The sequence below is a fragment of the Lonchura striata genome, chromosome 6 (genome assembly GCF_046129695.1).
Source record: "Lonchura striata isolate bLonStr1 chromosome 6, bLonStr1.mat, whole genome shotgun sequence".
NCBI classification, from domain to species: domain Eukaryota; kingdom Metazoa; phylum Chordata; class Aves; order Passeriformes; family Estrildidae; genus Lonchura; species Lonchura striata.
The window spans coordinates 18,129,856-18,147,432 of record NC_134608.1 but is presented as its reverse complement, the minus strand read 5'-3'; the positions used below and the strand labels follow the sequence as shown (position 1 = coordinate 18,147,432).

At 35.2% G+C, this 17,577-nt stretch overlaps 1 protein-coding gene across 3 annotated transcripts in view; it reads right to left on the bottom strand.

Moving 5' to 3' along the window:
• Positions 1-922: 922 nt before the first annotated feature.
• GALC (galactosylceramidase) overlaps positions 923-17,577 on the bottom strand; it is a 31,136-nt gene continuing 14,481 nt past the window's right edge. The window contains exons 8-17 of one of the 3 annotated variants that reach the window (XM_021540957.2): positions 15,782-15,937; positions 13,658-13,782; positions 12,337-12,464; positions 11,797-11,886; positions 10,436-10,525; positions 9,950-10,094; positions 9,379-9,559; positions 6,979-7,142; positions 5,267-5,343; positions 923-3,543 (exon numbers count right to left, since the gene is read on the bottom strand). In XM_021540957.2, the coding sequence (XP_021396632.2) occupies positions 3,400-3,543; positions 5,267-5,343; positions 6,979-7,142; positions 9,379-9,559; positions 9,950-10,094; positions 10,436-10,525; positions 11,797-11,886; positions 12,337-12,464; positions 13,658-13,782; positions 15,782-15,937 (1,300 nt within the window). In that variant the 3' untranslated portion in view covers positions 923-3,399. The other 2 variants (XM_077784001.1, XM_077784000.1) reach the window with 2 other exon arrangements.

The following is a 17,577-nucleotide window of genomic DNA, read 5'->3' as shown; positions in this document are numbered from 1 at the left end:
GAAACTTCCAGTAAACCAATGAAAATTTATTAAGTGAAAACAAACAACCTGCTGCTACGACGCAGTAGAACTGATTCTATAAGGCAAAAGCAAACCACTACCACTCCAAATCAAATCTGAAGTAGAAATTTAATTTATTTAATTTTGATACAGAGATACAAGGAGGCAGCTGCAAAAGGAGCCTAAAGTAAGAGTCTTCTGTAATTTTAAAGCATAGGAATCCTAGTGTTTTGCATGGGTTTGAAAATCCCAGGAACTGCTCAAGTCCAACCTCAAAGGTGGGGTGGCAGAAAAGGGAAATAATTGATTGTGATGCAGTGTTTGCGTAGGTGATAACACATAGCTGGTTACTGGAATGCAAAAATTCGAGGATAAGTCATACCTACTGGCACAATGGACTGGGAAACATAATTAACTCTATGGAATTTCTCCCTACCTTGTAAAATCAAACTCTAAAGTTTAGCTTAAAAAAATAATGTGTTTGAGGATAGAATCAAAAGGATATTCCAAATAAAGAAGCCTTTAAACCATAGAAATACATCCTTGCAACACTGTCTGTTTCCAAACCTAGAAACTGACTTTCAGCTAAATCTCACATGACCTTAGTAATCAGTTTTGTACCACTGGTCCTCAAATACAATTTAATTCCCTTCACTAAATTAAAAAAAAATCCAAATTAAAAAAAAAAATGAAAGAAGCAAAATGTATATTGAATGCTATAAGAAAATAATTTTATCAATAGCACAAGTCCTAATGCACATGGATTTTGAGATACTTTTAATAAGGACTGGTTGGCTATACTCTTCCAATCCAATTAAGTTAATGTCAAGCATATTTATCAGAAATCACAATGGCAAAAATGTCAGCTTTCTTTCTGGAGAAAACCAAGACCCATTTTACAGAACCATTCTGCACAAATAAAGCATTTTTAAGTGTTTTATTTGTCCATTTGGAATGATTAGCATTTCTAATCAACAACATAAATCCACCCCTCAGTGAAAAACCCGACAGCTTGTTATTGCCAAACATATTACAGTCTACTGAAGGGTGAAGAATTACAGACATATAAAGATGTATAACATTATGTCACCATTAAATCACTTACTCTGTTCATAACACTTTAATCCTCCAACATTGTAAATGAAGATTAGGGGAAAAAAAAAATCAACATTTCCAGTGATAAATACATAGTGTTTAGTACACAATATAACAGTACAGTTTATTACATTAGTGCATTAGAAAGTTAAAAAAATGGACAACTCCTTTGGAATAACTCTATCATTGCTGATCTCTCTGCTTGCAGCCACAGACATTACCAGGAAGTCTCCAAGAAGCATCCAACTACAAAAATCCATCAGAGCTAAAATAAATTTATTCTGAGATTATTATACTCATATTACTTGAATATGAGGACCTAAAATTAGATTCTTTCACATGTGGAGTGACCAGTGACATTCCTTAGGAAATCAAGCAAGTAATGAACAGATCTGCATCCATACTTGAAAATTACATGGAAAATTGCCTTTCATTTTTCACCCAGTTAAGTAAACAGTTACATAACATTTGGAAGTCTTCTACAAGGGTTTTAAAATTTAGTGGTTTAAACCATTTTTCAAGGTTACTGGCATGTATGAAATTTTCAAGTATGAATAGGTAGTATCAATATAACAGCTAAAAGACATAACATTTTACTTACTAGAGATGGAATTTTAAGAACTCTTCTCCAAAAATGAAAATGGAAGATCAACTTTATAAAATTTTTTCAGGAATGATCTCTATAACATTAACTATATTAGATGACAACTTCAAAGACTGAAGTTAACAATTACTGGAATCAGCCTTCAAAATAAAGGGAATCAGAAAAATAATCTCTATAAATCAAAGTACACTGCAAATCTTTTTCTCCAGATGTTGCCTGCTACAAATGGCCTCATACAGCTATTAGAGCCCTATCAAGTATGTGGAATGACTTGCTTCTCAATTAAACAGGATGTGAATGTGAAAAATAGATGGACACAGGAGGCACATTTCATTATGGGAATAGACATCATCTTCCTTCAAACTGACCAACAACAAACAAATTCTGGAGCCAACTGAATGGCAAATGAGTGTGAGGAAAAACCCGTTCAGTACCTCATATTCACAATTAATTGCTTTTTTTATAACACAGTAACTTCGGGAAAAATAGAATTAAGCAACAGCTAAACAGAATCCCTCCATTCCCAAAGAACTGAATTATCCCCTGAACTTCACTCCATGATACCTAGGAAAAGTTTAAAAACAGATACTCTTGTGTCATTACCATTGCTTGGCACACTAAACAATTGTGTCCACCAACTCTCACCTACCGTATGATCAGATTGCAAACTCTTACAGGCAAAGACTGCCTTTTTTTTTTTAATTTCTTTTATACCAGGAAGTGATAGTATCCATATCTCCTCTCTGCCACAGTAATATAATAAACTAAATATCATTGTTAGACTTTAATTATTTTCTATTCAAAGCTCTAAATCCATCAAAAGAGGGAGCTGTTTGCCCAAGTTTCTAGGAACAAAAAGCCAGTTTCCACATGTGACCTGACATGAAAATATCCATGATGCAATGTTTTTAGTCTTTGTAATATGCAAAAAAACCCACAATATTATCATCAACAAACTGTAAGTTATGGTATCTTTTCATCCATTTCAACCCTTTCAGTGGAAAGAGGAGGTAGATTAGAAATAAGCCACATCCTGCACTCCCTGATCAGTCATAAGGCACATTTCCATTCCACTGAAAATAGGACATATCTTAGGGCTGGCAACAAAAGTTGAAAGATTTAATCAAATGCACTTGGAGTACTGCAATGTCTAGTCATAGACTGTAGCAAAAAAACAGACAAAACATCTTTTTTTTTACTATAGGAAATCTAGGTACTTTATCCAAATGATATTTGAGAATGATAGACCTACAAAAGTATGGGGCTCACTGGCTCATAAGGCTTACTGGCATTTAATTCTTTCTTTCACAGTGAAACAATGGACACAATAGTGGAAGTGTTAAAAAACGCAGCTTAAGATGAATCTGTCTTCTGTTAGCTTCTTAAGTTATCTTAGAAACAAACTGGTAAGTTAAGATACTGTTATTAAAAGAGATTTAAATCCAAGAATTTGTTTTCATCATTACCTTGAACTAAAATTTACCCCCAAAAACTGAAGGGCAAAAATCCCACAGCAATAGGGGATAAAGCTACAATCATATTGATATCTACTCAAGTAAACCTTTAACAAATACCATGGACCAAATCCAGAGTCTTTGCCAAGAGAACAATCACAGTTTAGCACTCAGCTCTCCTCCAGTTTGACTTGGCTCTTATTCAAAGTAACACGAGAACCAGGTTCTCCAAATGCCAAAGCCACCTCAGTAAGCTTCAACGTGAAAGTTGTCAAACTGTGCAAACTCAAAGGAGCGAGTTCCAAGGGCAGCCCAGCCGTTCCCCGGGCTGGAAACGGTGACGTTCTCCCAGAGTGGATAACCATTTAACAGTCCTGAGGCAGAGTTACCCTGTCAGAAAAAGGAAAATGTTAGCTTTGTAAAATCCAGGCTCTGCGCAGACACTGAGCCTGCTCACATGGGAGACAAGACAAAACAGAAGGATGTCAAGTCAACTTTCAACTACATTTCACACATTTTTCATGCAGAGATTCACTTAAATATTGCATAGAATCCTCTGGTGTCTATCACCTCTGTGAAATAATTCTAATGCCTTTACAGTGAATACATTAAAGGCTCCTCTTCTACTCACAGCTTTGCTAAATCAGTGTAGAACCTGAAGGGTAAACTAGTTTTCCTCTTCATTGTATCAGACTCTTTCAAAACAACCCAACTGTCTTAAAGTGATATGGCACTGATTCTGGAGAATTAGGCAAAAGTCAAAAGTAAAGAAAGATTTAATTTAGTAATTAAGCTGAAATAAAGAGGAGACAGCAGAACTTTCAAGTATCACTCAAGCCACTTCAAGACATTGAAATTAAAAGCAGTTGCAAGAAAAATTACAATTTCTCTTTTGCGTGTTCCACTAAACAGTATTTAGAAAAAAGTACTTCAGTTTACTTGTATTTCTTAATCTGAAAGACAGTTATAGACACAGATAAAAGCAAAGAATGTTTTTCAAGGAGTCAGTGTGAGAATTATTTAAAGATGGCTCTGTATTTCGATCATTACACCAAAGGCATACTAGGTACAAAATACTTTAACAACACAGATGGAAGTTTGAAGCATTGTCATTTTAAAATTACCAACACTGTTTTGACTTTTAAGTGATTAATGTTCATCTTCAGTAACCAAATGTCTTGGCCCACTTTACAGATGGCAAGCACTGTCATAAATGTTGGTGTACCAAAGCCAAAACTCAATTCATCCATTTCAGCGAATGCCTTAGGTGCAAGTGTCCCTTTGTCTCCAAATGTGACAGCACAAGAGACAAAACAGCTTCTAATACTCTGTGACATTTTAGCATGAGGGACTCAGTGCATCATTTTAAGAGTTACCTTCAGTAGTGTATCTCCCCAGCTAGGATTCAAGCTTCCCCACATTTCTAGCCAGTTGATTAGACAAAGGGATTAGGCATTCAGAAGAGAAACTTAAAGCCTTTAGGTATTTGCACCAATGTTAAAGTGCACAGGGATATTTAAAATACAGTTTGGGGCTACTTTTTTCCCCAAGTCACTACGATCAAAAAGGGTGGAGTGGGAGGGAAGGAAAAAAAAAAGCAGACATGCTTCTCACCAACTGCAGCCCATTTATACAGTAAGACAATGCCTGTGCTCTTCCACCAGAGCAGAAAAGGATCTTGGCTTATATGAGTTTCCCAGCCCTTTACTAGGTCCACATGCAAGGCCTGAGCCTGCAAAGGGAACTGGTGGGAGACAGATTTGTAACACAGACTACCTTAGTATTTTACTGTCTTAAGAACAGGAAGCCAGGCCATCATCTTTCCATCAGATGAAATAAGAGACTTGACTCTCTGAGTCTTCTACCTCCAGCCTTCAATTCAGCTTTCCGGTTATTTTCCGTACCTTCTACAGATTCTCAGGATCTCTTCTACAATACAGCAGCAGAACTTCGTATGGCATTTTAATATTGGTTCAATGTAACAGACATTGTTTCTGGTTTTGATAGGGTAAACTACTGCAAGTACACCATCAGTAGTATAGCACAGCTTTGTCTAAACCATTTAGGACTGTAAGTTTCATAACTGGCTTTCTAGCTTTTTGCCTTGTCTTACCTGAATGTTGAGAGTAAGTGTGTGCCACGCATTATCCCGGACACCAGCAAGTCCTTTCATTAATATTTCTTTTCCAGCTGCAAAACATGCTTAAGTTAGCAAAGTGTTACTTCAGCTCTTTGTGAAACTGATAAATACCAAGACAGAAAAAGGATAATAATATCTATTTTTTAGAAGTGTTCAAGATTGACATTTTACCGATTTCAATTGCAGCATGGAAGGCTTAATATGCAATCCTGGACTCTGCATTATCAGTACATTCTCCTGTTTTACTAGAATTGTTTTCTCACTGAAATCCTCAATCCTCTTGGCAATTTGGCAAGAGATGAGGATTCACTCAAGGGAGAGTACAGGCTCACAAAGTGTGACAGTAGGTATCACTCTGCTTGTTCTATAGATCTTCTTGTTTATGTATTGTTTGTAACTCTTTTAAATCACAGGGTTTCAGTTGCCATACTATCATGTTGCTTAGTTCTACCCAAAATTTAAGCAAAGCAAAAATGGGGTGTGAATGACACCTGTAGGGAAGACAAAGATCTGAAAAAAATTAAGTGCTACAAGTCTTCATTTATTCAGTAGACAGCTTTTACTGTAAGATAATTTAACATTCAAGCTCCCTTCTACAAAAATATAAAGATGAATGAAAATAGCTGTACAGAAAAAATTATCATATTGTGTAACAAGAGTCTCAGGCTGAAATAATGAGGTGGTTAATCAAAATCCACTCATTTCATCTAGGAAAAATTACTTCTGACAGCCTGAGAAACTAATCAGGTAATGTTGCTAGGTCTTATTACAAATAAAAAATTGAGTCAATCCTAAACACAGATATGTATTTCCATACAGCTGAGATTTAAGTTTTTATGGAATTATACATTGCAAGGTTTCCCTAGGGAGCACTGATATGCTAAGAGAAGCTATATAAAACCTTTTTTATGTTACCTGTCTATGGTAAAAGTGGAAAGGAACACAGACACACGCACAAAAAGTATATCTTATCAGATATGCTGTAGATCTAGAAGCTACATTTGACTCATCAGAAACTATTGAAAATTTTAATTCATACTCCTGAAGTGATAGGAAATGCATTTAAACAACTAAATAGGACACTATTTTAAAGCAAATTGAAAAGCACTTTTAGCTATTGATGAAGTATTATCATATACTCTTCCATGTGCCTGTCAAGTGCTCTACAGAGGAGCACACATGAATATTATCATCACAAGTAGAACATGTGTTCACTCCACTGAGCTATACTAAAACGAGGATGCATAATTTGAGGAAACAGGAGGCCACTTATGATCATCACGTAAGCCAGATGCAAGTACAGTGACTTTAACTGCTCCCTTAGAAAAGCCATTTCATGTCAATCACTATTTTTTTGATGTAGTTTAAGAACACAGATCAAATCTTTCTGTAATTAATAGTGTATCAGAGTATTTATAAAAAGCAAAATAGTTCATATTTGCTAGTGTAAAACAGACTGTCAGTGGAAAAACAAAAACTCCAGAAAGCTGAGCCTGAGAAATAGGTCAGCCAGTAGCCTTCAGATGCTTTTTCCAAGGATGGAAAGTGGCCATCATTAGAACCAACAGGCTAAATTCATAGTAATGACAAATAAACTGTAAAATCTGAATTATTTCTATTTTTATCAAATTTATCAAAATTACATGTCCATGTGATAACATCCACTTTTGCAAAGAATTGCTTACCCAGGTCACCAGTGACTCTATAGGTGCCATCTGCAAAAACCCAGAAGAAAACTCCTTTGGAATGTCGCACATATATCCCACCATTGTCAACTCTTCCTGCAATAAACACGCCTCCATCACGAGGTTTTTCGATGTAGATGTCACAAGTGACAGTCATGTTTACCCTGTAAGAGAAGTTGAGTGTTTTAACAAGGAAGGAATACATTTTTTTGAGTAGGCAATATGTAGAAATTATTTGATTTGCTGAAATTATACTCCAGCTCAACAGTAAAGCACTATGTTATGCATGCAATGAGAGCTGTAAACAAAAATAAAGCAAATACCAAAACCATCAAATAGGACTCATAAAATTTACACAACTTCCTCCTCCTCAGAGCTGCACTACAAGGCTATTAACCATAAAAATTCTCTCCCTCTATTAATGGATCTACATCCCATGCCTGAAAGCACTTGTAATACAGATACAGCCACAAGGTCACTTAAGAAGTAATAATTATCTATAATTATTTACAGAATGTGGAAAGACTCTCTGTGACAGCAGCTCAGCTGATAACTGAATCAGAGAATATCTATTCTTGCAACTTTTCTTCTCACTTCTAACACAGTAGTAAGAATGATCTGAGTTTTCATTCTAATGTAATGCTCCAGATTCTTGAATATATAGTCATTACACAAAAAAGGTTACTTTCTTGCCTCTCCATTTATCAAAAAAGAGACCCCCACATTTCCCTTAAGCCATTATGAAGAGACTCAAAGTAATACAGCAATAATTACATAGTAATACCTTCAGGATATATCCAGGTTCAATAAAACTATCAGAGAAAAATACTAACCAATTCAGGATAAAAAAGCAAAAAGCTTTCACATGCACAAGTTTAAAATCCAAACTAATACCAACTAAACAATCTTGAAATTGCATAATGATAAATTTCCATTGACAAGTGAAGTAAAGTATCATCCTACAGAGAAATTTAAAGCAAGATTGGCTCAGAATTTCCATAGCAGGTGTTCATTGCTGAAAATATCTGCTGGGGACAACTTGAGTCTTAAACTGAGAATGAAGCAAACAATCTTGAGGGCCTGAAGTTTAGTACTAGCATTATAAAAAGTTACAGACCAGTAAAACTTGAATAATAAACTGAATATTCAGGAAGCAAGCTTGGTTTTGAAAGTAAGATGAAGACTCAGAAAGAAACTGAACCAAAATAAAAAGGAAGCTTTTAGGAATCTCAGTACAGTAATTTAAGAATATGTCCTACGTAGCTGTTATAGGAATCACTGAGTATAATCTACTCTAGGAGGGAAAGTCGATTATAGGGAGAATATAAGACTTTTCTTAATAGAGGCCTGCAAAATAAAACATCAGATAACTGAAAAACAACCTCCAAGTACAAGAGGGTGGTATTCTTCCAGGCTTTCGATCAAAGTGATTCAATCACATCTCCAGGCCTGATATTAGAAATATGAAGCAAGTTCTGAAAAAGCATTTGCCAGATCAATGATCTAAAGTGAAAAAAACCTGACAAATGGCTATTTTAAAGAACATATGGAAAGAATTTAGGCTACGCTTCTGAGCAGAAGAGAAAGTTTTTTGCATGAAGTTATTATTACTATTAAAATCATAATTAGTTAACAGGCTCTTTCCCAAAAGCTTATTAATTTTAAATAAACATTATTCTAAAATATGCTTCTTGATTCTGAATTACTATCATTGCAGCTCCTAGCAATTTTTAGCTCCTAGAAAGAATTGCAATTGTAACCATACTTTTATCAAAGCAGTAAACCTCAGTTACTTTCACCCAGAAATAAAAGTGGTTGAAGCAGGATTGGCACCAAATCCACACAATTCTAGGAATTGCTCAGAAGATGGCAGTCCACAACAAATACAACTGAATTATAAATTAAATATTCTGAGAGTTATAAGACTGATCAAACTCCTAAAAAATAACTCAAAATTATGTAATTCAAATAATCCTTTTCTTGGTCCAATTTAAGAAATAAGAAACTCAGGGCATGTTTCTAGCATGCCAACTCAGATCCATTAGTATAAAAAATTAGCTTGAACAAATATGCCCAGCAGGACATAAGCAAAAAAAAAAAAAAATATTCTCAGACAGTGCAGCATAAGGCTAAACAACCATGAAATGTGGCGGACTCCCAATCCTTTAAGAGTCATTTAGACAGATACAGTTGATGTTTGGCCCTGAGCAGGGCTCAATGACTTTTAGAAGTCATCAGAAGCCTGAATCATCATTCCTAAATGTCTACAGAGAATCGGAAGGCAAAAGCAAAAGCCCTCTGTCCAAGAGAAATGAGGCTTGAGACAAATTAACTGATCATTACTCACACTGGTGAGGAGGACATTTCCCCAAATGTCACTACAAAATAGTATTTACATACCACTTAAAATTTCCTATGACACTGATGGTCTGGTCTGCATCAGAAACCCAAGTGATGGGCCGCTGAACCACCACCTGGCGGAGTGTGAACACATGATCTCCTGGGTCAGAAGCATTTACAAAATATTCAAATACACCCGTCTGATCTGCAAAATTTGGGGCTTCACTGAAAGGTGGATTACCTGTTCAGAAAATAAAATACACATCAACTCTAAAATATTGTTTTATTTCAGTGTACTTGTTTTCAGAAATTTCTCCTTAGAATTTTCTCCAGATTTTTGCTTTGCTGTATCAAAGCAATCCCCAAAATAGAAGTTTTTTAAGCAGACACCAATTATGCAAACACATGAATACCAGATAAGACATTAAATTAAATACACCTCGTGGCACGTGTAAGGTGTACACTCATACAGCTGTAAGTTGTTGGAAAAACAGGTATAAATAAACAAAAACAAAATAGTTCTTCAGGCTACCTCATGTATATGATTCAAATAACATCACTTACTGCCTTCCTACATTACAATTTTATCTGTGTGTGAATGAAGTTTTTGCATAAGAGAGTTCTGGCTTACGTATATTGAAATCATCATCGTAATTGGAAGGAAAGGGCTGAGGAGGAGGCGGCTCTGGGTAACCACATTTCCGTCCTGTCTTGAGCGTGGTTAAAGTGTAGACTTCATCCACATTTAGATCTAAAGAAAATCTTCCCTCCCATACCTGGAATTGAAGAAAGCTCAAGCTGCAAAAGTTGACAACTAAATGACAAAATACACAAGTTCCTGAAGCAAAGAAGATCTTCTGAAGTCCTGATTTAAGGCAAAAATCCCGTCTTCATGCCTCAGCATTTAAATATCTCTGGGCTATTTTTAAAACTCCTTTTCCCTAAACTTGTTATAACCGCCAGGTAAGCTTGTACACAGCCAGTAAAACTGCAGTCAAACAGCCTTAAAATATTCCCTTAATATGAAGCATAAGCATGAAAGTTGAGAAGTTTCATCCAAGAGGGAAGACACACCTGAAACTGCAGAGGGACTGATAATTAAAACTGATCAACTTACCTGTAAAGGATGGAGTTGCTGGAAAAGACTGGAGTTTCCAAATTCAAAATCAAGTCTAGAATGCCACACTTGAAGGGTTTCCACCATATACTACAATGGAACACACCATACCATTTAAAACACACCAACAGCAAAATAAAAAACCTTGAATATGCAACTTGAGAAATACCAGTCCTCCACGGGTGTCTAATTTTTTTTTTTTTACTTTAAAGCATTAGAGGCCACAACTTTTTATTCAGCTAATCATTACATATGCCTTACATTTTTATAGATTATACATCAATAAGGCATTGTCCTAACAGGCCCTAATGCTGCTTATAAAGACAGAAAGCATTGCAAACACAAACACAAACTTTAGCTTCTCTATCACCAACAGTACACCTTGGATACAAGTTCTCTTCTGAGAAGTAACTGGACTGAAATAATATCCCACTTGTTTCACTTTTACGAGGCCTTCAGTCTAGTTACTAGTTCTTTGATTTTAATTTTTGAGCAAAGTATTTTGTTTACGTGTCTCCAGCCTTCAGCAATACTACAGTATATCAACTACATTAGTAACCAGATTTTAATCGCACCTCTTTAACTTCTTTGCCGTTACTAACACCAGCAACAGAGCAAGCGACCTAAAGCTTGGTTTGAATAAGCCATCTGATAGGAGCTGTGTATCCAAATTGACACTCAAGTACTTTTCCTAAGTAAACCATTTTATTGTCAAAAGTATCAGCCAAATTATCTTCTCCTAAAGGAAATTATCGCTGCCAAAAAATCAAAATCAAATTCTAAATCAGTAACTGTCAAATTCTGAGAAGGAACCATCTGAATCAACTAACAGTGATTTCCCTCCAGTTTACACTGTGAAAATATTGTTCACATTTCAGAGGGAAATATACTTTAGTGAGATTAAAAAATAGAATAATCAAATCAACAACTGTTGGATTCTCAGAATAATATCTCTTCACAGGGTGCAACAACAAAACCTACAGTATGAAATCAACTACAGCTATTCCCCTGCAAATTAAGTGATAACTAGAAAGGCCATGGCTGTGCTGGCCCAACAAACTATGTCAGCATGTCAGAGCACCCAGCCTTGGTCTAAAGAAAAATTTAGTTGCATTTCTGTCCTATGAAATTTCTTCTTCAACATACAGATTATTAGACTGGGAAGCAGCAATTCTACAATTTCAGTTATGGCATTGGATCTCATGGTAAAACAGAAGCAGAATGCTTACAACTTTGCCAAGTGTGAAACAGGCTCCAACACTGGAGACTGTTAATTTCTCGCTAACCTGTGATACTGACTTGCACGTATTTGATTATGAATGGCAATTCATTTTTAAAAGGATGATCAAAGATCTACTTACAAATGACCCTCTGAGGTAGAAAGTCGCTCTCTGAGGCATGACACTGAAATTTGGCAATGGAGGCCTGATACATTTAGAGTGATTATGACTCTGAAGAAAAAAAATAAATGTAACAGAAGAGACACACATTACTGGAATGCCACACACGGCAACACTTATGAACAACCTACAGAATAGAATTGAAATTAAAAGAGCAATAATTTATTTCACCGTTATCTCAAGAGCTGCAATTACAGTAGTTTAATCATTTTATTCTGAATAAAATATTAAGATTTTAAGAAAGTAGATGATAAAACTTCCTCCCAGTGTTAGTTAATGTATAATAAAAAGATAAAGATGGCATATATATTGGCCTCCGGGAAGTCTCAAGAAGGTATTTTAAGTTCAGATAGAAAAAACAACCTGTAGTGAACTCACTGATAAAGCTACAAGTATCAAAAAACACTCACAGACACCTAACTACGTAAAACAAGACAGATTCTTCATAACAAAATATTTCCTGTAACTTTTCTAGTCCACTGGAACTAATGATGCACATACCATAGTTTCAATGATGATGGTAAGATTCCCTAGGCCATCTGTCAGAGCTACAAAACTGCCACCTCCTTCTAAGTGTCCATCCACTTGCAAGTATGACCAGCCTGGCTGAGTAAACTGTGTGGTGTGTGCTGAAACAAAAATTAGAATACAATAATTAAGACTTAATAAAAATGGTAAAATTTGTAGGCTTATTTAAATTTCTCTCTCTTATACATGGTGACAAAACTGAAAGCTAATTTAGGGAAGATAGTAATAGAACTTCCAAAAAAAAAAAATTACCTATATAAGAAGAAAGATTAAAGAATTATACTATGGGAAAATTAAAAATATCAACGCTGTGGCAGACAAAACAGTTAAAATTACACCAATTATTTAGACATTAAGTACAAACTATATACAGTAATCATGTCCATTAAATTTGAATATTCATCACAGTTTAGATTTTCCCAAATATTTTTTTTCTTTAAATAAAATAAAGATTTCTTTTTAACAAATAAATGGCAGGGAAAGCACAGATGGGCAACCTCAAGAGGAATAACTAAATAAGCAGGATTTTCAGAAAGTAAGTGAAATTATCAAACAAGAATATGACCCAGATCATGACAATCCTGAGCAATATGGACATAGGAACAACTGCCCAGCTACTCTATTCATGGGAAACTGTGGCCACTTTTGCATTAATGCTTTTACATATATAGATAACTAGGAGAAGAAGAAAAAAAAATTAAAGTATTTGTCTTATTCCTCCTTCATGGCACTGCATAGTTGCTCTACAGAACTGCAGCTAAGACAGTAAAATATTACAGGACTACAGAGTAGCCAGTGAATCCATGTGTACACAGACACTACATGAACATGCTTCCCTTTCCCCAAGCTCAAGGAAATGCTAATTTATACAAGCCAAGCAGGAAAAGAATACAGAGGTTCTTTGTTCTGCTTTTGCAAATTGAAAAGTCCCAAATGGAATTGATTGATACTCGAAGATTAAAAATAAAAAAGGGGAAGGAAACATGAAAGCACATTAACCTTTATGGGCACTTCAGATCAAAGTATTTCAATTGTAACAGCTATAAAGGCAGTAGCCTATTCCCTTCTGATACAGCTAAAGGGCAAGTATAAATATTTCCCTTACTATTATATCTTTTTGCTTACTATTGAAATGAGATTATTTTCTTCTTAATGTATTCACAAAACCTTCTACAAATCTACCTCAATTTGGTACAAAAACTAATACACATAAAACCACTAAATAAATAAAGGCCTCAGAAAATACAGTGATGTTTGGTGTCAGATCACCAACTTAAAACTGCAAGACTTTCACCTGTAATCCAGATAGGAGATTCAACTTTATAGTGGCCACTCCATGGCTCCTGTGCTGTCATTAATCCACATCGACCAAAGGGCAGCTCCTCATAATAACTAGCCACCAGGTTCCATGCAATGGTTCTGGAAGAAAAAAAGGTGCTTTCTCCATTCATGTGGATAGTATTAGATTAACTTAGTACAAGAATCCATCCCTCCTTTTTCTCCAGCACACAATGAAAACAATTTGGGGAATGGAGGGAATATCTTTTTAGCTAAAAGGAAAAAGAAAACCCACAGGAGACGAAAATAAAGCAAATCAGCTTCCAGTGTTGAGAACTTCTTCCAAACCTGGTGGTAAATTCTCTAGCTATAGCACTACAAAAAGTTGTACATTAAAAGAAATATGTTTTGAGAGTAAAGACTCCATTTGTATGAGGTTTTTTCCTGTTCTGAAGGGAAAACATTTTGTTAGCAAAGTCTACAGCTTTTTACTGGGTATTGATTGGTTGAGGTTTTTGTGATTGCTTGGCTATTTCTGCACATGGTGGTAGTTGTTTTGGGTGGAGTTTTTTAGGGAAGCAGTTAAGTATCACGAAAAAAAAGATCTTATCTTTATCCATGTAAGTAACAAACAGAAATCAACTTTAACCAGCCATCCTCAAGGAGTTGTTGCTCTATACTGACAAGGATCATCATACACTTTGATTTGAGCTTCGAGAAAACATTTTGCAAGGACTTTAAACTTAAAACATTTGGGCCTTAAGTATGGAAATACAGTTTAACAGAGCAGTTAAGCAAAAGCTGTCAATCTGTTTTGCTATTGCATACAGGTGAGTACAAAGGCCTTATTCTAAAGTCACTGCCACAGACTTATCATACTATACATACATACAGAATTCTACAAAAACGTGATCATAAAATAAACAAATCCTGAATTGTAAACTCAACTTGCTCACATCAAACTTGTTCTGTTGATTTCAAACTTAGAAAGAAAAATAGGAAACTCAACTTCAAAGGAAACAAACTTAGCAGAACGATAAGCTGCCTTTTGTCAGAAAGATTTTGTTTTCAGTATAGAAGGCAAGATAACTTCACTGTTGGACATCTGCACTTGGAACTGTTCTACAATAGTTTATAAATACAGCATATATGCCTTGCCATTAGTCTGCAAAAGAAATGGGACATTTATAATTTGAAAAGGCTTGGAAAAATAGAAAAATAATGGGAAAAGAAAAACCCCAAATTAAGATATTAAAGTATACAAAGATTAAGAAGCAAGCAGAATGATCAGGAATTCATTCAGGAAATATTCATCTGTTTGAAAATTTCAGCTTGCAGAGAAGACAGAAGATTTGTAGAAAGCAGGTGACTAAAGAAATCAATGATTTTTCCTGCACTCCACTTGAAGCAACAGAAAAGATTACTCTTTGTTTTTCCAAAATGAAGTTACAAAGTATCTAAAAGTTTTGAACAATTATGCTTACATCTTGATGCCTACATTTTCTTTAATCAAACGTTTTTTTTCAGATTACCAGTTGTTGCACCACAAATACCAAACTTTATTTTCTATTCTTTTCTAAAGCTGAGTTATGTAATTTCCCGGTAAAGAGAACATTTTTATTACAGTTTGGAAATAAAATGTACAGAAAACAGTAAATTTATCATGCATGTTTAAGAATGGATTCTGAGAAAGAAGTTGTATGGAAAAACTAGATAATTACATGTGTAATTATCTGTTTAACTGAAGACAAACAAGCTGATAAAGACCTTAAGAAAAAGATGATTAGTTTTATTGTTATTTTCCTCCAATGTTTGCTCTTCTTAAGAACATTCTCTTTTTAATAATTATCATCACTCCCAAAGGCATCTGAAATTAACTGCATAAACCCACTGCATAAACTGCATAACCCCCTCAAGTGCTGGGGAATAAGAATACATTGAAACTTGTGGGATTTCTACTCCAGAAAGAGGTCAGAACAGCAGACTTCCTATCTTACAATATTTGAATTCAGACCACATTAGGGTGACTTTCAGTCTACCTGTTTTCTCACCAGAGCAGATGCATGTGTTATTTTAATAACACTTCAAATAATTCTTACACCCCAAGTTGTGAAAGCAAGCAACAGCGCCCAACACTTACGAGGTCATGTTTCCATTCACGTAGTTTTGGTTCAGGATCCGAGCCCAGCAGCCTGCACCAACATCATTATTGAAAGTACTGTAATCTTCAGATGACCACAGTTTCTTCCCAGTTAATATGGCATTTTGCACTGTTTTTGTCCCAGGATAGTGAGCCCTACACAATATTTTGAGAAGAGCACTTAGTACAAAGAGAAAAATCAAAGTTTGAAAGTTCATATAGCAGCAATGATTCACTCCCTTTAAACTGAAAATGACATAAAATTTCTTTGGAATACTGCAAGTGGAATGCAAGATAATTGAACAAGGAGGAGCGGTAGCATTCCAGAGCCTATTGTATTTACATCAGCAGATTGTTTCTTCTGCTACATGAAAGCATATAGATAAACTTAGATTTACAAATGTCACATAATTTTCATGACTTGCTACAGCAAATCTCTGTCCAGAAATTGAGCTTGAAGATGGTCATTACTACAATTTGCTGAATAGAGAAAATACATGCTAACTCATACTATCTTAAACAAAACTATAAATAATGTAAAACATACAGTAAGATACACCACTAGACATTATGCTACGAATTTAGCTGCATGAATGTCTTAGAACTAAACATGAACTGACTGATTTTTTTTTTTAAAATCTTTTTTAATAAACTGAGGTTTCAAGAAAACATGCTAGTTGGACTAGAGAAGTTACAAGGATAACAGTTGAACCATATGATAGCTAATTTTCTTTCCAAGATCTTCCTTAGTGTGAGGAGACATCCTTTCTCCCAGTGGAGATTTTGGTTATACTCAGTCACAACACAGACCCACCATGCAAGGTTTGCTGACTGAAATAAAACCTTTCAAAGACTTGCAGAAAACAGGGTTGTGATTTTCTTTACATAGCACATTCGTTGAATACACTTAATATATACACTAAAATGAAACTACTTCCTTAACTGTTAGCCTGCAATTTGACAAACTGATACATTTGTGGTAGGAATATAAAAAACACCAGTTTTTCTAGGCTGACTGTTGGGTGTTTTTTTCATGATTTCCCTCTAGTGGGCAATGACCTAATTCCAGGGTTGTAGTCCTTCATAAGGACTACAGTAATGTAACAGATAGTAGGGATTTTAGCTACATTCTGCTCTGCTGTACAGATTACTGTGTATTTCCCCCTTGGCTTGGAAACCTAAGTATTGCCTTAGTACCAAGCAAAAGGTTTTTGTAATGCCATAAATTGCACAGCTTGCAAAAACAAAGCAGAGAAGGAATAATTTGTCTTTCTACAGTCCTGAAAAGGAGTTTCTTAAGTGTCAATATCCCTGCTCAATAAAAGGTGAAATACACAAGAGAGTATTTAATTTCCCTGTTAAGACTGAATCAGAGTAGAGATGTAAACCTTACACTTACAAAGACTTAAGCAAATACAGCTTACTTAGTGTAAAAACTGTTGAGCTTCATCCAGACACCACCTATGAAAAACTGCTGGGATACTGTTCATGTTCAGAATGGGGGGAGGGGTTAATTGCAAGGGTAGATGACACTGACTTCCTATTATGTACTTTCAGAAAAAGCCTTCATTTCTACACATCCTATTGTTCAATACATAAAGATGAAGGGAGAAGACTCAAACTGAAGTAAGGAACTGATACATTTGAAGCATGTGATTGGGTCAGGCAAGTTTATGGGACCGTGTAAGTAAAGTTTAGAGCTACTATAAAAAGAAAAGTTAATGAACACACATTTCCATTCAGCCATCAAGTCAGTAATCAATGTCAAATTTAGTCTGCTGGTAAAGTATTATTAT